Source organism: Vicia villosa, linkage group LG6 (assembly GCF_029867415.1).
Source record: "Vicia villosa cultivar HV-30 ecotype Madison, WI linkage group LG6, Vvil1.0, whole genome shotgun sequence".
Taxonomy (NCBI): Eukaryota; Viridiplantae; Streptophyta; class Magnoliopsida; order Fabales; family Fabaceae; genus Vicia; species Vicia villosa.
In genome coordinates, this window is record NC_081185.1 from 55444103 (window position 1) to 55466262 (window position 22160).

Here is a 22160-nt window from a genome sequence, read left to right on the forward strand (position 1 = left end):
CTTAAATCGGCGAATGTACAAAAGTGCGAAAAAGAAAATGACAAATAGAAATGATATTAATACTGCTGTTGCTCTTTTGCTATCGAGGGCCCGAGTAATTCTTTGACCTTAGAATTAGATGATTGCACGACTCCTTATCCTTCGTGGCTTGTCTTTGGCTCGTGTTCTATGATCCTGCCTTTGCTATGATTAATACTTCTTGACAGCATCTGAATTGATTGGGTGTGGCAGCTCGTCCCCGTCCATTGTAGTGAGGAAGAGTGCTCCTCCTGAGAATACCGTTTTTGTGACATACGGACCTTCGTAATTAGGTGTCCACTTTCCGCGGGCGTCAAGTCGAGGTAGTAAGATTTTCTTGAGGACGATGTCTCCTTCTTTGTAAGTTCGAAGGCGGACCTTTTTATCGAACGCCCTTTTCATCCTTTTCTGATAGAGTTGCCCGTGACACAAAGCCGTCAGTCGCTTTTCTTCAACGAGATTAAGCTGATCAAAACTAGTTTTTACCCATTCCGATTCTTCTAGTTTTGTGTCAGCCAGGACCCTTAGTGATGGAATCTCTACTTCGATAGGGAGAACTGCTTCCATACCATAAACCAAAGAGAAAGGCGTTGCCCCTGTGGATGTACGTACCGAGGTTCTGTAACCGTGTAGGGCGAAGCGAAGCATTTCATGCCAGTCCTTGTATGTTTTCACCATATTTTGTGTTATCTTTTTTATGTTCTTATTTGCAGCTTCGACAGCGCCATTCATCTTAGGCATGTATGGTGAAGAATTGTGGTGTTCGATTTTGAACTCCTCGCACAGCTCCCTCATCATGTTGTTATTTAAATTCGACCCATTGTCAGTGTTAATCCTATTTGGAACCCCATATCAGCATATGATGTTATGCTTGATGAACCGGGTGACCACTTGTCTTGTCACGTTGGTGTAGGAGGCAGCTTCCACCCATTTGGTGAAGTAATCTATGGCAACCAATATGAATCGGTGCCCATTAGAGGCTTTCGATTCGATCATCCCTATCATGTCAATCCCCCACATTGCAAACGGCCATGGTGAACTCGGTACGTTCAACGAATTCGGCGGCACGTGTACTTTGTCAGCGTATATTTGGCATTTGTGACATGTTCTTGCATATTGGAAATAGTCCGCTTCCATTGTTAACTAGTAGTACCCTGCTCGTAATATTTTTCTTGCCATTGAGTGTCCATTTGCATGAGTTCCGAAGGTCCCTTCGTGTACTTCTCTGATACTCTCCTTGGCCTCGTTTTTATCCACACACCTTAGTAACACCGAGTCATAATTTCGTTTGTATAGGATATTCCCACTTAGGAAGAATTTGGATGCCAACCTCCTTAGTGTCTTTTTGTCAATTGTGGAAGCATTCTCTGGGTATTCTTTTTTTTTCATGTATCTCTTGATATCGTGGTACCAGGGTTTGTCGTCAGGTTGTTCCACAATTGTGAGACAATAAGCAGTGTCTAACCGTTATCCGTGGTTCGTGGTTTGGCCAAGTTACTTTGAACATAAAGTAGAGTGTCGCTAATGCATCTGCCATTTGATTCTCTTCCCTTGGGATATGAGTGAAAGTAATTGTCTCAAACTCGGCCATCAAACCTAGTATAAGGTCCCTATATGGAATAAGTTTTGCATCTCGAGTATCCCATTCTTTATTGACTTGGTGGATTACTAGTGCTGAATCCCCATACACCTCGAGTAGCTTAATCCTTAGATCGATTCTAGATTCTAACCCCAATATGCACGCTTCGTATTCTGCAATATTGTTGGTGCAGTCGAAACACAGTCTCGCAGTGAAAGGTAAGTGACAATTGTCAGGAGATGTCAAGACTGCCCCTATACCATGTCCCAGCGCATTTGAGGCCCCATCGAACATAAGCGTCCATATTGCCCCTGGTTCAGGTCCTTCGTCGGGTCTTGGTATTTCGTAGTCTCTTACTAACATAATATCCTCGTCAGGGAAGTCGAACTACATAGACTGATATTCTTCGAGGAGTTGATGAGCCAAGTGTTCTGCTAGTACACTCCCTTTTATTGCCTTTTGAGTTACGTATTGAATGTCGTATTCTGACAGTAACATTTGTCATCTAGCAACTCTTCCCGTGAGAGCCTGTTTTTCGAACACGTATTTCAAAGGATCCATCCTCGATATTAACCATGTGGAATGGTTCAGCATATATTGCTGTAGACGTTTGGAGACCCATGCTAGGGCGCCAAATGTCTTTACCAATGGTGAATACCGAGATTTGCAATCCGTGAATTTCTTGCTGAGGTAGTAAATAGCATGCTCTTTTCTGCCTGTTTCATCTTGTTGCCCTATTACACATCCCATAGACCTTTCGAGGACTGTGAGATACATGATCAACGGCCTTCCTGGGACGGGAGGTACAAGTATTGGTGGTTCTAGTAAGTAGCTCTTTATAGTCTCGAAAGCTACCTGACAATCGTCATTCCACTTGACTGGTTGATCTTTTCTTAGTAGTTTAAATATAGGCTCACACGTGGCTGTGAGATGTGAGATGAACCTTGAGATGTAATTCAAACGACCCAAGAATCCACAAACCTCTTTTTCCGTTCTTGGAACAGGCATTTCTTGTATAGCTTTGACTTTATCAGGATCTACCTCTATGCCTCGTTGGCTCACAATGAATCCTAATAGTTTCCCTGACCTTACACCAAACGTACATTTGTTTGGGTTCAACCTCAGTTTGAACTTCTTTAAGCGTTCGAACATCTTTTGTAGGTGCGTAATATGCTCTTCTTCCGTATAGGACTTAGCAATCATGTCATCCACATACACTTCGACTTCCTTGTGAATCATGTCATGGAATTGTGTGACCATGGCTCGTTGATATGTTGCCCCTGCATTTCGTAGTCCAAAAGGCATTACCTTGTAACAAAAGGTGCCCCAGGACTTCATGAAGGTTGTTTTCTCCATGTCTTAGGGGGCCATTTTGATTTGATTATACCCAGAGAAGCCATCCATGAAGGAGAATACCGAAGCTTGCGCTGTATTGTCCACCAGTATATCTATGTGGGGTATGGAAAGTCGTCTTTCGGGCTTGCTTTGTTTAAATCCCTGTAATCTACGCACATGCGTACCTTCCCGTCTTTCTTAGGAACTGGCACTATGTTGGCGATCCATGGTGGATAGTCAACCACGGCAAGAAACCCTGCGTCGAATTGTTTAAGTACCTCTTCTCGGATTTTGTTATCCATGTCGTGTCGAACTCTTCTGCACTTTTGTCTGACAGGTGCACAACCTTCTTTGAGCGGTAACCTGTGCACGACGATATCTGTATCCAACCCTTGCATGTCACGATATGACCAAGCAAATATTTATGCATACTCATGGAGAAGTTTGATCAGCGTTGCCTTTACGTCCTCATTCAACATTGCCCCAATCTTGATTTCCTTAGGTTCCTTGTCTGTACCCAAGTTTATGATCTCAATGGCTTCTCGAGGAGGGAGCATGCTTTTGGATTCCTTATCCATTAACCTCAACAGTTCTTCCGGAAGTTCATCGTCTTCCTCATCTCCTTCTTCGGACTGATTAGCGAGAGCCTCGAGTTTATATTGAGTTTTAGCAGTATTATTATCGGTAGTGTTAGGAAGTGATCTGCACATGTTTTATGTTTTGTTTTTAGTATGCAGCTTATGGTTGTGCTTTTTTTTATGCAAGAAATTTATTTGTCATTTCAAAAGAGTAAATTCAAGAAAGAACAATGTTTTCAATACCAAATGCAAATGACAATTTTATTAATAAACTTAAACTTTGAAAGTAAATGGGGTCCTTACAAACAAACTCTATGCTTCGGGCGAGGCATGAGCGAAATTGTTTTTTTTCTTTATTGAAGGGAAATTAAACACACGACAAAAGCAAATTACTTCGAAATAGAAACTATCTCCGGTATCTCCAGGCTTGTCCAATTCTGGAGCTGCTCTCCTGGTCTGATCATTCGGATGAAGTTGGACGTTCCCTCCTTAGGATCCATGCTAGATATCATAGCTACGTGTTCATATCCGCCTGTCACGAAAGTCTGCATAATCGGGGGGAATCGTTGTTCCTCCTTCGCAGCACTTATGATCTTTGTCGGTTGATATCCTAGCCCCAGGCGATCCTTCTTCTCTCGGATTTCAGGTACTTTGCCCCAGCCTCCTACATTCAAGTCTTGCAGGTCTCTCTAGGATGTTACCGCCCTTCGTATCTTCTCTACAGGTAATGTGATAGCAGTTGCAATTTCTAGCGCTTGGAATGCAGTTTCTAATCCCCCTTCTCCGACCTCGATGTATCGGTACGAGTCCAGGTTGCTAACAAATATATCCTCCTCCCCATTGACGGTTACTATAGAGTTCCCATCCACAAATTTTATCTTCTGATGGAGGGTAGAGGTAACTGCCCCTGCTGCGTGAATCCAAGGACGCCCTAATAAGCAAGTATAAGCTGGTTCAATCTCCATTACTTGGAAATTGATGCATAAAATGTGAGGACCCACTACAATAGGGAGGTCTACTTCTCCGAACACTAGGCTTTGTGACCCATCGAAAGCTTTAACCACCAGACGACTTGGTCTAACCACTAGGCCTTCCAAAGCTATTTTATCGAGGGTAGCTTTTGGCATCACGTTTAGTGACGAACCTGTATCAATCAGAACCCTAGATAGATGAGCTTTCCCACATTGTATCAAGATGTGCAAGGCTTTGTTGTGCTCTTTTCCTTGTGGAGGTAACTCATGATCACTAAACCCTAGAAATGCCCCAGCAGTTAGATTAGCCACCATTCCATCGAACTGATTTACGGTGATGTCTTTAGTCACATGGGCAGCATTCAGGATCTTCATCAAGGCATCTCGATGCTTCTCGGAGTGTACCAATAGTGAGAGGAGTGATATTTTAGACTGTGTATGTTGTAACTGATCCACCACCCTATAATCACTTTTCTTGATCAGAGCTAGAAATTCCTCAGCATCCTTGTCAGTGGCTCCCTTATCCTTGGGTATGCCTTCTACAGTTGGTGTTGCAGCAGTTTGATTACTGGCTTGCGCCAAGTTTTCATTAGATTGTGTGGCTTTGAATATGCGACCGCTACGAGTCATGCCCCCAGGCCCAACAATGTTTGACACGGCAGCATTGGTACCAAAATCGTATTCCCAAGGAACTGCTTTCATTTTGTCCACAGGGTATGGAGCTCTGATCGGGATGATCCTAGTGTGCCCTTGTGTGGGTGTAATCAATGGTGCCTTAGAACAGGGGATAATTAAGGGCTTCCTTGCCCCTTGAGTGGGTATTATCAACGGCTCCTTCTGTCTAGCATAGTCACATATTCCTCTTCAGGATGTTCTTTCCGCTGAATCAGTCCTTGATCCATGAGCCTCTGCAGAGTGTCCTTAAAAGCTTCGTTATGTTCTAGGATGAACCGCTTTGCGAATAGATACCTCTTAAGGGCATCTATGGGGGAGCTCCGTTGTTGAACTAACTCTTACTTAGTGACGACCTCGATTGCATTGACTGTGCCATCGTGATGAGGCATGGGATTCGTCTTCACATTAGGTTTGTCAAAGGCAATTGCCCCTGACTCTACCAAATCTTAAACCTTGTGTTTGAAAGCCCAGCATTTTTCCAATTTGTGTCCGGGAGAATTAGCATGATATTCGCACCTTTCATTAGGGTTGAATCTGGGTGAAGCCTTTCCGGGAAGCGGAGGTGGCATAGGTTTATGCTCTACCAATGACTCGCTCATCAAGTATTTCAGTATTTCATTTCTGGAAGTGGGCAAAGGATCGAATTTCCTTGGAGGGCCTTGGAACCTGTTTTGTTGAGGTGGGAATGACATAGGAGGTTTAGATTCTTGGTGCACTACTGTATTGGTCTCCCCTTCCTTCTTTTTAGCGAAGGTTGAGGTGGGCCTCTTTGAGTGATAAGAATTAGATGATGCTCCTTGTATCTTCTCATTTTTGATTCCGTTTTCAATCCTTTCTCCGATGACCACTAGATCTGAGAATCCTGAGTATACACTTTCGATCATCTTATCGTAGTATGGTCCTTGCAAAGTACTCATGAACATGTCTACCAGCTCTTTTTCCAACAAAGGAGGTTGGACTCGGGAGGTCATCTCTCGCCATCTGTGGGCATATTCCTTGAACGATTCCTCCTTTTTCTGTGACAAATTTTGCAATTGCATCCGATTGGGTGACATATCCAGGTTGTACTTGTATTGTTTTAGGAACGTGTTTTCAAGGTCGTTCCAGCTTCAGATATGTGTCTTTTCCAATTGCATGTACCAGTCGACAGATGCCCCACTTAGACTGTCTTGGAAGAAATGCATCATTAGCTTTTGATTGTGGGCATAAGCAGCCATTTTCCTGACGTACATGCGTAGATGACTTCTTGGGCATGTAAGTCCTTTCTATTTTTCAAAGTTAGGTACCTTGAACTTATGGGGAATAGTCAAATCTGGTACCAAGCTCATTTCATAAGTATCTACGTCAAAGACGCCATATCCTTCTACCGCTTTCAGCCTTTCTTCTAGCGCCTTGATTTGTCCGCTATTCCTAGCTTTTTCTTCAGAATCAAATTGAGTTTGCTTATACTAGGGTCCCTGATTTGTTTCATCCACATCCCCATATTGCAAATCCACGTAGTCCTCATCCTTAGGTGGATTGTTAGCAGGGATGCGAATAGTGCGAGGTACCCCTTCCTTCTGAGTAGTTGGAATGAATCACTCATGGGAAGCTTCTCCCTCTTCCTGGATTTTGATGATTCTCTTAGAGGAGTGGGCATTTGACTTGTGAGGGTCAAAGCCTCGAACAAATCCTAACAACGGGTTGCCATCGTCCGGTATTTCTTCATACTGACCATGAACTTCCTTAGCCTTTTCTTGTTTGTCCATGAGGTCTTTCATGAAACTTAGCATCTGAGTCATTCCTCCCTTAATCTCCTCCACAGTACCTTTCAATTGGGTTACTTCTTCGTGAAGGGCGGCTTGATTCTGCTCTAGTTGTTCCATTGCTTTCTTCTTCTGAGACCGGGTTTGATATGGTGGTGCGGTTGCTTGGTTGTCTTCTCCAATGGTGTGACTGGATATAAAGATAGTTTTTCTTTTTAATGCTTTGAAAATAAATATGATATGCATGATATGAATGTTATGCTTATGCTATGTCCATGTCTTATCTACATAGTATATATATATATATATATATATATATATATATATATATATATATATATATTTTATTAATTTTTTGTAGTAAAACCTTTTTTTTGAATAATCCTTTTTGGTGAATAACTGCAAAAAAAATGGATAATGCGGAAATAAACACACTTCATTAATTCAAAATACTTGAAAAGAAATACAATTTAAATTGTTCATATTGCAAAAGGAAATAAACATCAAAAGAAATTAAACTTCCAAAATTAAAGTTAAAAAACTATAAATGACTAAGAACGCCTATGAATATCCTCCTTGAACTTGTCCACCATGTCTCTACAAAGCTCCATGAATTCCTTCACTACTTCGGGAAGGATGATGGGGGATGATTCTGCTCTTTCCAAACTCTTCGGAATGTCTTGGATTAAGTCGTTGCATAAGAAGACTAGCTTGTTATAATTATCACGACATTTCTTATAATCTTCAAGCATTTTAGGAACCATGCTCACATGCACATTCACCGTGGAAACAATTGTATATTGTCTTCTCCAATAGTCCCTTTCATCCCTTGCCTCCTCAAATATCTCCCTTTGCCTTATGAATACTTGCTTATGTGAGGCCATAGCTAGAAGTGCTCTATTATACTCCCCGGTGCGCTGTAAAAGTGCTTCCTCCGTAGTCAATCTCCTTGTGCGTTCCTCTTGTCCAGAATTGCGGGCTTCTTGAAGGTCAAAATTGAGATTCCTTATTTCCACCTCTTGATCTTTAGTCCTATCAGTTAATTCAAAGACCACAACTTCTAGATTTTTCTCGGATTCCTCTTTATCATGGGAAGCCTTTTCATAACGCCTTCTCCACCTTGCAATTTCCACACCCGCTTGTTCTAACCTTTCATTATGTGCAAGTAAATTAAAGTTAGCACTTAGGACTCCTTCGGTTGCACGCTTTCTTTTACTCCTTTGTCTATCATTTTCTTCCTTAGTGGCTTAAAGCTCTTGGTTCTTTTCTTTAAGATTGAAGCGTAGTTGGCTCTTTTCGTTGGAAAGTCGATGTATGTCAAGCTCTAATTTTTCCTTTTCCTTACGGGATGCCTCTAGGGCAGCCTTGATTCCTTCTATCTCTTTGATGGATAGAGAAACAGGATTAGGAGAATCGGACTTGTATGTGGGATCCACAACAAAAGGAAGTAAAATCTTTCCAACTCTCTCTTGAACCCATTTAGTGTAAGGTTCCTTAGCAATAACATTCTTCGGCCCAAAATTATTTGTTTTAACATGCTTCCGATCTTGAATTATTTTCTTTAATGTCCTAGGATCACCTTTTCCGTTGTAATGTAAAATCAATTCCTCCACTTGTTGCTTGGAGGGCTCACAATCCATAGAATGACCCAATTGGCGCAATGCTAACACGGGGTTATAATTAATACAACCTAAAGTTCCCATTAAAGGCACATTGTTGAATTCTCCACATTTTTAAATAATTCTATCGGAGTTCAATTTCCTTGCAAACCAAAAGATAGAATCCGCTTTGAGAGCCCTTAATTTTTGAGACCATTCATGCCTAGTCAAATCTTTGATCAAATAGTTGCATTTGTAAAGATGAGAAGTCAACCAAGAGTACAATAAATGAACACAACAGAATATCATTCCCCTTTTCTTTTCATATCGATCATGGATGGTATAATAAATATTAGCAAGAATACTAGGAGTTGGATCCTCATTTGAATTCCTGAAGGATGTGAAAACATGAATAGCGCCGTGATCAACATACTCTGCCTTCTTTGGCAACAAAATAACACAAAAAATTAAAAGAGCCAAAAAAATATCCACAAATGTCCCATTGTTTCTTTTGAGCATAAGACATAGCTTGAGCTTCTAAATAAGTTCTCCTAATCCCATGTACATTACCATCAGTTTTGTAGTTAGATTCTAAATCCGCAACGGGCACTTCTAAGGCTTTGGCCAAATCAGAAATCTCAACTTTCTTTCCAGCACCTGTATAAAACTCCTTTTTAATCCTTGAAAACCCAAGCATAGTACCCATCTCTTCCAAGGTAGGAGCTAACTGAAAATCCTGAAAACTGAAACATCTAAGCGGAGGATCATAGAACTGAACCAGAGCGGTGATAGCTTCCTCTTGAACCTTAACCTTGAGCAAATCCAGAATGTCACCGTAGCGACCCACAAACCTGTTTAAAGCATTTGATGACATTTTGTCCCTGGTTATCCTTAGCTTTTTGATATCAGGCACTGAGACAGTAAGGTGGACAATAGTCTTCTTAGTGTTCATTTTCCTGAATATTCACCAAAAAGAATTATTATTTTTTTATTCTTCTTTTTTTTTACCTGTGGATAAGACATGATAAAAAAATGCATATGATGTATGATGCATGCAAACAAATATACTGTAATACGGTGAACTGACTTTATCGAAATACCGCGGTAAGCAAGAGTCGCCACCGACTTTTATTTTATCCAAATTAACAGAAAGGCTAAAAGAACAGAAAAAGACCTTTTAAAAAAGATTTTGAGTTCGGGGGGGTAATTTATACAAAGGGAAGGTTTAAAGCACCGTTTGCATCCATGGTTATCCATGGGCTCTTAATTGCTTAGCTCACTTTGTTTTGTTTGAAATTGTTTGAAGAAAAGATGTTTTGAATAAGGACTTTAGCTTGTAAGTAAGCGTGGCCTTTTTGAATTGATTTGAAAAGAGATTATGAAAAGTAATTTGAAGTATTGAGCAAGCAATTAAGAACTACCTACCCTAATTTTGTCTTTCATGTTCTTTAAGTCTTTCGGGCGAAAGGGTCTATCCATACCATAGGTGGGTAGGGAAGTCCTTTTATTTGGAGGTTGAAGGGTCGTCGAATCATCGTTCCTCACAAGACTGTCCCTGCCATAGAGGGGCAAGTAGTATAAGGGAAGGATCAGAATAGCCATTCGTTAGGCAACCGGAGGATACTTAGCACTTCGTAGGCAACTTCAAGGGACGAGATCATATTAGTGAATTGAAGGCAGCATCATTAGGGACTTATGATCTGAATGAACTGGGGGCAACATTGCTGAGGTATCCTCGTATTCGAGGGAATTGGCTATTCTGCACTGAAAAACATAAGGCAATAGGAAACATGCAACAAGAGGGGTACCATAAAAGGTGTGTGGGTGCAACAATCACGTGATCAGATTCAGAGTAAGTTATCTTGTAATTAAGTGATTCTAGATTCAGTTCAAGGTTGCACTCCCTAAATTACTAACCCCGCGGTAATATAATGCAGCTCGAAGCAGTTACATGATAAAACATGGGGAAGGGGAAAAGGCAATAATAAAAACCCCACCAGAGGAAGGAGGTTTGACATAAGTAATAATTTAAAGCAAGAAAATTAAAAAAAAAGATGAGTTTCTAGGGTTACCGGACATTTGAGCTTTGACCGGTTGGCTAACCCTGAAAATTGGAAAAAGAAAAATAAACACAAAAGGGGTGAGTGTATGGCCAGTTCATTGATATTGAAGATAAAACCATAATTTTAAATTAGAAAGGCAAAAATAAACATTTAAATGAATAAGAATAAAATCAGGGACTTAGTTTTGATCAGATATGGTTAGTAGTCGGAGGAAATCCTGATGCTAACCCTGAAACTGCACAAAGAAAAGGAATTTTTTTAGTGTAGGCGTGATCCTCGTAAACCCTGATTAGGGCACGAATTAATGTGATTAACGGAATAAATAATCAATTTAATTAAATACTGGTTTTTCAACCTAATTAATTAAATCGGTAAAAAAACAAGTTCGATTAAATATATGACCTTAATATATAAATTTTTTTTTATCATTTAATGATTAATCAATTAAATAATCTAATTTAAAACAATTAAAATACAATTGTTTAATAGTAACTTAAAACAAATAAATATTATTTATTAGGTTTTTTTGAGAGAAAAGGGAATTTAGAAAAGAAATTAGTTTTTTAAAGAATTTTTATATGATTTATTATATACATAAACCTAATTAAATAAAAAATATATATATAATAAAAATAAAACACAATGCTATGCAATTAAAAAGAAAAAAAATTAGAAACTTAGCGTGTGGATCAGGTGTTGCGCAGGTCTGAATGTCTATGGTGCATCCTCGCTCTGGTAGGCGCAAGATTTCTGGATGATGGGATCTGATGGCTCTGGGCATGAGGGAGTACCATAACGCTTACATCTTGATGCGCATGATCCATTCGTTCCAAAGTTAAAAACGCGCGCCCAGGAACCACCAATGGGAAACTGACACGCAATCATCCCCTACCTCTGGCCGTCATCTTAGACTCTGCAATAGTCTATAGCGACGGTTCCTTCCGTAGCTAAAAATTGCTCCATTACGAATACCTGCAAACGGCCATGGAAATGTTTCGCGAGGGTGCCGTTAGAATCGTATGATCCTTACGTGTCCCTTTATGGCCTTAATTTGGGAAACAAACACCTGTAGCAAAAATCCCTTAGAACAGAAACCTAATTTCTAACAATGGCATACCTTGGTACAGTCACGTATTCATCCAATAAATTACCCAGAATCAATCTATGCATCATAACAAATCATACTATGCATCCAAATCATGTTTATATGCTATGAATCATGAATTACGAGTCAAGAAAATTCACTATCAAACTTGGACTTAGGGGAGGTAATTCTGGGGTTGCTGAGATCGTTCAATGATCCACACACCTTCAATGAATGCCTAGGAATGTATTGGAATCTTTTAATCTCCCTGAATGGCTCTCCAACTTCAAAACCGAGTTCCAATTTTCTTGAATTTTTGGAAGCTTGTTATGGCTATTAGGGCTGCAAAATTCGTAACCTAATTGTTATACCCCAAAATTTGCCCGCATCTTTTTTCAAGAAAACTTCAATCTAAAAATTAAGAGTTTCATATAATCTTGGATTTTTATATCCTGATTTATGAATACTTGGTTTTTAGAATTTTTCTTATACGGTATTTTGGCTCGCTGTTGAATTTATTCTTACGCAAACGCCAATTACTGTTTATTACTTCACATACGCTATTTATTTGATATTTATCTTTAGATAAATAGTACTGACGCAATTGGTACAGAGTTAAATCTTTTGCAGGCGCATAGTTCAGGGATTCAGACTGTACTGGTAACAAGTAAATTATTATTATCTTTTGTTTTCCACTAATTTTTGTACTATATTCCATTATTTTCAAAATCTTTTCCTTTCTTTTCAAATCTCTTCTTTCAAAATCAAATCCTAACTTTATTCTATACATCTTTCTTTTTTCCAACACTATCATACACTTTCTTTCAAATCTCACTTCCACTCAAATTTACCTTTTGTACGGAATCACTTCATTCCCCAACGTCTCTATCCTTCTTTTCATTCTATAAATACCTCTCATTTTTTCCATAAAATCTCACATCAAATTCTAAACTCATCTCTCAAATTTCTACTTCATATTCATTCTCTCTTCTTCCCCGGCAAAATGGCGAAGCGGATGGAAACGTGTTTTCTTATGATCATCACCGTCGTGGTGGTAATCATGTCTTTCTTCTGTCTGCATAGCCCTGAAAAATGTGGACCTGGGATGTTGACACTCCCAATCATCTACATGTTACTGTTTGTAGCATGGGTTATTAATCTTCATTCCTAAAGTTTGCCGTATCTCTTATTTCTTAACGTACCGTTTACTCATTGTACTGTTCAATAAATTATGTAATGTCTATACTGTCAGTATTAAATGTCGTACTATTTGTCGTACTGTTGCTTAATTATCCAGATAATATTTTGTGTGTTTTCTGCCAGTTAAATATTTATTTTTCTGTGCATTAAATGATTTTCAGGGTCATTATCGGTAATTTTGCTCGCATACAGTATTTATTATTTATTTACTATGTCTGTGTTTTACTAACCACTCATGTAAATAAATTTTCATCATTAACACAAAACAAAAACAAAACAAAAACAAAACAAAAACAAAACAAAAACAACAAAAATATTAACTTTGACTGTTGAATTTTCACTCTAAACAGTCAGTTGACATTCAAACCGCTGACAGTGCAATTCTCCGTGTTTTGCACCCACAATCAAATCAAACTTTTGCATTTCAAAATTCCAAGATTTTTATCCTAGAAGTCTTTTGAATATCACATGATTAGCAGAGACTCAGCACTGCACAAAAATCAGGTACGCTTAACTGTCTCCTACACAAACAGTCCCTAACTAGGGTTTCTTGTTTTTTTTCAGGAGAACAAGTTTTTGAGACCTCAAATGGATTTCATGGACCTCCATATATCTCAAAGTACCATCATACAAATTTTCAAACTTCAAATCGCTCAGACGCACAGTCAGCAGCTCAAACAGTCAACAGACGACCCGTTTGACCAGAAAAGTCAACAGACAGTCAAAAATGAAATTTTTTGTCAAAATCCATATTTTGTCAAAGGATTCATCATTTGATCATTGGTTGATCATAATTCATCAAGGAAAGATCAAAAATCAACAAAACCCTAAGTTTCAAAATTAGGGTTTTCTCCTAAAAAGTCAACTAAACTTTGACTGGTCATAACTCTCTCATCCTTCATCCAAAAAATTCAAACCAAAGCTTATTTTGAAGGAAATTCAATTATCTTTCAAATGCAATTGGTCCCATGGTCATTAGATTCACCATTTGAAAAATATGAATCAAGACATTACAGGTCATTTTCAAAGTCAACAAAAAGTAACTTTTTTCAAAAGGACACACAAGGAGCATGGAAAATCATTTTGACATGAGACCAAAGACATTGGTTAGAGGACTCTTTGAGGTTTCTAAAAAGTGCAAGAACTCCTTCATATGATAAAGATTGAGGGATTTACACCTTGTTGAAGTTGGCTAAATTTTGGGAAAATGCATGAAATCAACATTGATCAAAAATGTTTTTCTTCCAAATGAAACCCAATTTCCATGATCCAAACATGTTTACCATGATGTAAAGGGCCTCCCACGACCAAGACAAAGCCCACATCATTTTTGTTCTTTTTTTGATTTAATTTTATCACATATAAGATTAAATTAAAAAAAGAAAATGGAAGGATAATATGTAGCTTTGTTTCTAAGCATGAGTCATCAAAGAATCTTCAATTATCTGCAGCAAAAGGAAGTACAAAGCAAGAGAAGTGAAGAAGAGCAAGACTTAGTCAAAGTTTCAAAGATTTTTAATATTTAAAAATCAAAGTTTCAACAAAGCTCATCAAAGCTTCTTGGCTTAGATTTTAAGCACATCCTAGCTTATAAATGAAGCAGCATACTCTACAAATAGAGGACACACGAAAAGATAGCAAAGGCATAGCAAAGAAACCACAAAATTCTCACAAAATATCAAACACTTTGTAATTTTCGTTTTGCAACTTCTAGCTTACTTCAATAAAAAATAATCATTCAAATCATCCTTTGGGGTCACATAGAGTAAGATTGATGCACTAAACAAGTCCCATAATGCTTTAAATACATGTATCATCATCTTCATGTTCATAACTTCATAACTTTCGTTTTCCAAATTTTCACGTGTAATAACTTAATCTAATCTTTGATTTGAGTTCCTGACATCATTTGGAGTAGATCCAATGTATCTCATGCAAGGTTTCACTCCTCTAACACCTTCCACCATTGTTGGTTGTCCAAACTTGAGAAGCTTCGAGTTGCATCTTCCAGGAACTTTTAGCAAAAACTAATGCCACTAATGAACTCAGAGGGTCTTAATTAGGCTATCTGGGTTGTTTGCAACCATTTATTTTCTTGTTTTTACAGGTTTAAAGAAGGAGAAAATCGGAGACCAAAACCGTTGCCAAAACCCTTGAAAAACCGTTGCCATAGCTGTGAAGAAGATGATGAACAGTGACTGAGACTTGTTGACCTCCACGCGTGCGTCCCTGATTGGCTCGTCAACCATCAGCGCTCTCTCCCTCGTTTCTATTCGTCCACGCATGCGTAGTGGGACCAACCTGACTTATTAAAAGTCTTTATGATCCCACGTGACTAGTCAATACAAGTGCACCATGTTCTCTCCAATCTAGACCATAGATCTCCAATAAAAAATGAATCCAACGCATCAGACAAGCAGTCCATACCATGGACTCACTAGCATACCACACATGATCATTGTTTGTATATTTTTTTATTTTATTTAATATTCTTTGTAAAATTATTTTAAAAATAGTTTTAAAAATCAAAAAAATACACAAAAAATATTTTTAAGTTGATAAAATAATATTTTATTTTCTGATATAAGAATATTTTATTTTTCTTCATAATTTAAATATTTTGTATAATTAATTAGATAATAGGTATATATTTATCTTTTAATTATTCCAACCCATCAAAAAATCATAAAAAAATTGTTCCTTATATTAAATATAGTTTATACATCATAAGCTAATTTTGTACATATTTAGGATAATATTATTTTTAAGTTTTAATTATTTGTGTAATTATTTATATAATTATATGTTAATTAGCTTAAAATCAACTTCAAAAATTCCAAAAAAAATTAGTTTTGTCTTAAAATTAATTAACAAACATTTTGAACATATTTCAAACTTAATTTTTAGGTTTAAATTTTATTTCCATCTTTTTCTCATTTTAATTAAAATCAATCATCAAAAAATCCAAAAATATTTCTTTTATTTTCTTGCAATTTAAATTCCTAGATCAAGTGTATAGGTTGTCAAATTCATGTAAATAGCGTAGTTTACATTTCCTGCAAAATCGATGTAATAGCGTAGATTTACTTTCCGCATTTTACATTTCCGCATTTTAATTTTCAGTACATATAAAACTGCGTGTATGCAAAAGATTAAAATTGAATCATTAGATCACTAACTTCAAAGATAAAATATATGAATCAAAACACAATCACACTTGCACCTCTTAGGGTAATCCCTCTTTTACTCTTTTCAAAATCAAAATCAAATTCTACTGTTTCAAATGCAAAATCGAACTTTCGTTTACATCTGGTAAAAGGATAGTTTTTTAAAGGAAATAGGAAGAGACCTTATAACTTAGGGTAGACCTCCTAATTTGCTTGCTCAGATCAAAACAAACAAATCTCTCATATATCATTGTTTTTCAAAATAAAACTTTCAAAAAGACAATACTTTGTATATATCCAAACGAGGATCATTACGAAGTTAACGTTCTTTTTTCAAAAACATCTTTTCGAAAGATAAAACACTTTGTATACATCCACACAAGGATCATTACAAAGTCAATTTACAAAAGTATTTGAAACCACATACAAGCATTTCAAGGCAAGAGAAAAGTAATTCAAAAGAAAAGAGCCCATGGATAACCATGGATACAAAGGGTGCTAACACCTTCCCTTTGTATAACCTACCCCCTTACCCAGAATTTGTTAAAGGTCTTTTTCTGTTTCTTTTATAAACCTTTCCTTAATTGGATAAAATAAAAGTCGGTGGCGACTCTCTGATTTTCAAAAACACAAAAGCAGAAAGAAAAGAGTCAGTTCGCGTATCTCTCCGCGAAAGGTACGGTAAAAAACCGAGTGCATGACAGAACTGGCGACTCTGCTGGGGAATACTTTCTAAAACAAAATGTTTTCAAAAGGGGTTACCTTTAGAGTTTAGATCACTTCGATGTTTTCAATTGCTTGACTTGATTGCTCTATTTTCCAAAGGTTTGTTTGGGTATTTTGCTTGTGTGAAAGATTCTAACCCGAATCTTGAGATACCTTAAGTATGTGACAATAGACCAAGGAAACTGTACGGCATGTACCGATATGGTTGATCTGGTAGTCACCGTTAGTGCGATACTTTGGTTTATACTGATGTCCCTTGAAAACGATCAAGGAGTATATTAGGCTTCCGAAATATCATTAAACAGTAATTTGTCTTAGAACCTTTTAGTTGAACTTGACTTGTGGCCTATTAAGTGGCTAGCTTTGAAATTGATCGAAGTTAGTTATCCTCGAGGAATATTTTTGATCGGCCGTCCGAGCGCCGTATTGAGATGTTGTCTCCAAGGATCATAGAACCCGAATACTATTCTAGGACAGGTTTTAACCAACTCAACTTCAGTGGGGAGGGTATCACCTATGAACTTCATGCAAGCCTTTAAACCTAAGGCTATTGTTTGATTTGTTTGTGTTTGCCACATGTTTGACATCATAACATCATAAGCATCATAAGCATATCATTTTCTCACTAATCATTTCAAGGATCAAAGAGTTTACCTTTGTTTTGTTATTGCAGGTAATGGCTCCCGCTACCAGAGATTACATCCGAATCAACAACTCAACGGTGCCATCTGAACTAAAGGACTTAATATCAGAGTTTCCCAAGAATGCTCGATTCACCGAAAAGCACGGTCACCTACTCCATTTGGTTACCTCAAAATTTGAGGAAGACATGATACGGGTCCTGTTCCAGTTCTTTGATCCCGAACATCATTGCTTTACCTTTCCTCATTACCAGCTAGTACCCACATTGGAAGAGTTTTCTGAACTAATTGGATTACCTGTTCGAGATCAATTACCTTTCACTGGTTTAGAAAAGATTCCAAAACCTGAAATCATTGTTGCTGCCTTACATTTGCGAAAGTCAGAAGTCGAGTCCAATTGGGAAATAAAGAGTGGAATCCAGGGTTTGCTTGCTAAGTTCTTAATGGAAAAGGCTCGATTGCTACTTAAAAACAAAAGTTACCCAGCTTTTGAGGAGGTTGTGGCTCTTTTGATCTATGGGTTGGTTTTATTCCCTAATCTCGACCAGTTCATAAGTGTGCACATTATCAACCTTTTCTTAACCCGTAACCCGGTACCAACCTTGCTGGGAGACATTCTACATTCTCTACACACTCGTACCATGAAGAAACGAGGAACTCTCATGTGCTGTGTACCACTATTGGCTAGATGGTATACATTTCATCTTCCCCGATCAATGTTGAGAAATGAACAAAGAATGCAATGGTCTCGCAGGATTATGTCTTTGTCTCATTCAGATATCCGATGGAACAACTTCTTTCAAAGAGACATTACTATCATTGACCATTGTGGAGAATACCCTAATGTGCCACTACTTGGCATCAAGGGAGGCATCACTTACAATCCCTCTTTAGCTTTACGCCAATTCGGATATGCACGGAGAAACGGTCCTCATGACATGATTATCCGTGGCATTGTGTATGATTACGAGGATGATTCCCACAGACATCGACGAAGGTTTATACATGTGTGGGGAAGTGGAATTCAATTCCTATGGAACCTTACCTCAGATGGGTGCGTACTCATGCTCAGAAGTTCATCATGCCATATCCCGCTATTCTACCTGTGACTATCGAGCCAGAAAACGAAGGAGACGAACCTCAAGTTATTTTACATCCGGATATGCCAACTGACTTGGAAGAGTTGCAGAAATCTTGGGTTCAACTAAAAGAGGAAAGAGAAACCTTCAAAGCACACTGTCAAGACTATGAGAGAAGATTATTGGAGCTCACCGGACAACTCCAAGAAGAACAGTAGATCAACACATTCCTGGGTGCAAAGAGAAAGCGTCCATGGGAGACCTGAGGGATCCTTCATTTTCTTTATTTCTGTTTTGTAAGCCCGAATGAGGCAAAAGAAAAAAAAAGAAATAATTGTTTGACTAACAAATGTTTGTTTTTCTTTTGTTTTAACAAATCTAAATTCTAAGATCCTTGAAAACATTGCATATACATTTCATTCATAAACATTGCATATGCATTTCATTCATACACATTGCATAACAGGTTCACATGACGGATTTCTCATCTCCTCGCTGTTTATTTCAGTTAGAAGAGATGGAATCTGAGACAAGCATCAAGAATCTCGAAGCACAGAACGCCCAAGTTCAAGTAGCAATTCTGGAATTGGCAAAGGGGCAACAAGAACTGAAAGCCCTGATAACCAAGAAGAAAAAGAAGCCCAAAGGATCTGTAGGCTTGAGTCACCTGAAAAGGAAGATCAAAATCCCAGTCAAAAAGTCCAAAAAGCCACCGATCCCTGAAATAGTCGGTGATGGTGAACAAGGAGACAATCATAGCAACCAGGGTTCTTCCAAACCTTCCCTCTCTTCTAATGAAGAAGATTATCATTCTAGAGACGAACAGGATGATGACAAATACCAGCAGTTGGAAGAACGCATGAAAGCTATGGAGATACAAAAAATACCTGGTTTAGATTTCGATGATCTGGGACTCGTCTCAGATGTTGTTATCCCTCCAAAGTTCAAAGTTCCTGTCTTTGCAAAGTATGATGGAGTTTCTTGTCCAAAACTACATCTGAGGTCCTATGTAAGGAAGATACAACCTCATACAGCAGATAACAAATTGTGGATTCACTTCTTCCAAGAAAGTCTGTCGGGTACACAACTCGAGTGGTACTACCAACTGGAAAGTACAAAAGTTCATACCTGGGAAGATTTAGCTGCTGCTTTTTACAAACAGTATCAATACAATGCTGATCTTGCACCAACCCGTACTCAATTAAGGGGCATGTCCATGGCACCAAAAGAAAGTTTCAAAGGATATGCACAAAAGTGGAGAGATCTGGCTGGAAGGGTTCAACCACCCTTATCTGATCGCGAGCTAGTTGACATGTTCATGGGCACTTTAACTGGCCCTTTCTATAGCCATTTGCTGGGAAGCTCATCATCAGGTTTCACTGACCTGATATTAACTGGAGAACGTGTCGAAAGCGGCATTCAAAGTGGAAAAATTCAAATAGGCTCTTCCTCTGGTACTACAAAAAGGCCCATCAGTGGGAGGAATGAGGTCAATACAATGCAAAGTCAGAAAGGTCGCAAAAACGAGCATCACCAATCTGTAGGGGCAGTTCTGATCTCCGCATCTGCGACTCAAAAAGATCAACCGCCAAAATATACGCGTCGACCAGATGCGCCAAGAAGAAATTTTACCAAAATCAATATGCCAATCTCTCAAGCATTGCAGCATTTGTTAAAAGCAGATCTGATCACATTAAAAGACCCTCCAAAGAATGTCAACACTTCCTCTCCGAGTTATCGCCCCGATGCAACATGTGCGTATCACTCCAACTGTCCAGGACATGACGCAGATCACTGCTGGGCCCTGAAAAATAAAATACAAGACATGATAGATGCTGGGGAAATTGAGTTCGATCCTCCAGAGACTCCAAATGTCATCACGGCACCTATGCCGAAGCACGACAAGACCGTCAATGCTATCATAGACACTGTTTACATCTATGATGTGAGGGAATTGTCAACTCCGCTCCTTGGAGTCAAAGGAAAGCTAATCCAAGCTGGTTACTTTCCAGGTTGTGACCCTGATTGCTTTTATTGCACACACCTACCCAATGGTTGTGAAAATCTGAGAATGGGAATTCAAAAGTGGATGGATCGCCGTATCATTATGTTTGAGAGGCTACCTTCCATGGACGTTTTATGTGAAGTCTTTTCAAACGGCATGAGAATAGAGGACGTCTCAATGGTTTCCAACATACCATTGAAAATCCCTACCAAAGCTCCTTTCAAAATTTCTGCTACACCTAAAGTGGCATCGGTAATCATCACCAGTCCAACTCCATTTCCATACTCCTCAGACAAAGCTGTCCCGTGGAGTTATGACACTAATGTTTATGTCCATGGAGTTAAACAGGATACCTTGACCGAAGAGGCCCTGAATTTTACTACTCCAACTGTTGATAATATTGTGGGTACCAGTAAGATTACGAGAAGTGGAAGGATATTTTCACCAGAAATTTCTCCAAATATGGTTACTAATCCAGTCCAGGTCCCAGTTCCTAATCAAGATGTCAACGCCCGAGGCAAAGAGCCACAAGTTGAACCAGTTCAAATACCAGTGGAAGTCACTGTTGAGGATCCATCAAAGCAAGAAATGGAGGAAATATTGAAAATCATCTGCAAAAGTGATTACAATATTGTCGAACAACTGGGGCACACTGCTTTAAAAATCTCAATGCTGTCTCTGCTAAAGTATTCAGAAGCTCATGCCAAAGCCCTGATGAAGTTCCTGAAAGCTGCACATGTGCCGCAAGAGATTTCGGTCGATCAATTTGAAAATTGTGTTGCCAATCTAACAGTATATAATGGCCTCGGTTTCTCTGATGTTGATCTAACCCCTGCTGGAAAGAATCACAATAAAGCCCTACACATCTCCATTGAATGTAATGGCACCACTCTATCTCATGTGCTGGTAGATAACGGTTCTTCTTTGAACGTGTTACCAAAAACAGTACTAGAAAAGCTTGACTTCGAAGGAATTGTGTTACAACCAAGCGATGTTGTGGTAAGAGCCTTCGACGGATCAACAAGAACAGTGTACGAAAAGGTGAATCTCCCAATCAGAGTGGGCTCTCAGATCTTTGATTCTACCTTTTACGTAATGGAAATTCACCCAGCATATTCCTGTTTACTGGGACGCCCTTGGATACATGGGGCAAATGCTGTAACTTCTACCCTGCATCATAAGTTGAAATATCCAGTAAAAGGAAAGATTGTCACAGTTTATGGCGAAGAGGAATATGTGGTTAGTCACCTGAGCAATTCCAAGTATGTTGAGTTGGATGACGAATTCATCGAAACTCCCTGCCAATCTTTTGAGGTGGTCTCCCCAGATGTCTCTACTACCAAGCATATTTCTGCTACTCCAACTACAACTATGGCTTCTCTCAAAGATGCCAAAGTTGTGATCGAAAAAGGTGGTTGCACAGTATGGGGACAGCTCCTCGATATACCTTACAAGTCCGACAAGCTAGGCCTGGGCTATGCTAATGGAAATCAAAAGAACGATTAAAGTCCTTGTTCTGGAGGATTAATGTCACATTTCATCAGCCAAGGAGTAAACGCTATTGAAGACGATATCATTCAGCCATATCCAAATGAAGTTCCACCTTTTCCATGGGAGTTTGGGATACTTTGGGAGAACCAAGCAGCAGATATAATTTTCAATATACCGCACCTCAGAGTTCTTTTATTGCTACGGA

General features: G+C 38.7%; 1 protein-coding gene across 4 annotated transcripts in view; it reads right to left on the reverse strand.

Moving 5' to 3' along the window:
• Positions 1–397: 397 nt before the first annotated feature.
• LOC131609162 (uncharacterized) overlaps positions 398–22160 on the reverse strand; it is a 41498-nt gene continuing 19735 nt past the window's right edge. Inside the window, exons 2-3 of one of the 4 annotated variants that reach the window (XM_058880820.1) lie at positions 10572–10603; positions 398–9455 (exon numbers count right to left, since the gene is read on the reverse strand). In XM_058880820.1, the coding sequence (XP_058736803.1) occupies positions 4200–5183 (984 nt within the window). In that variant the 5' untranslated portion in view covers positions 5184–9455; positions 10572–10603 and the 3' untranslated portion in view covers positions 398–4199. Of the gene's footprint in view, positions 10604–22160 lie in introns of all 4 variants that reach the window. The other 3 variants (XM_058880819.1, XM_058880818.1, XM_058880817.1) reach the window with 3 other exon arrangements.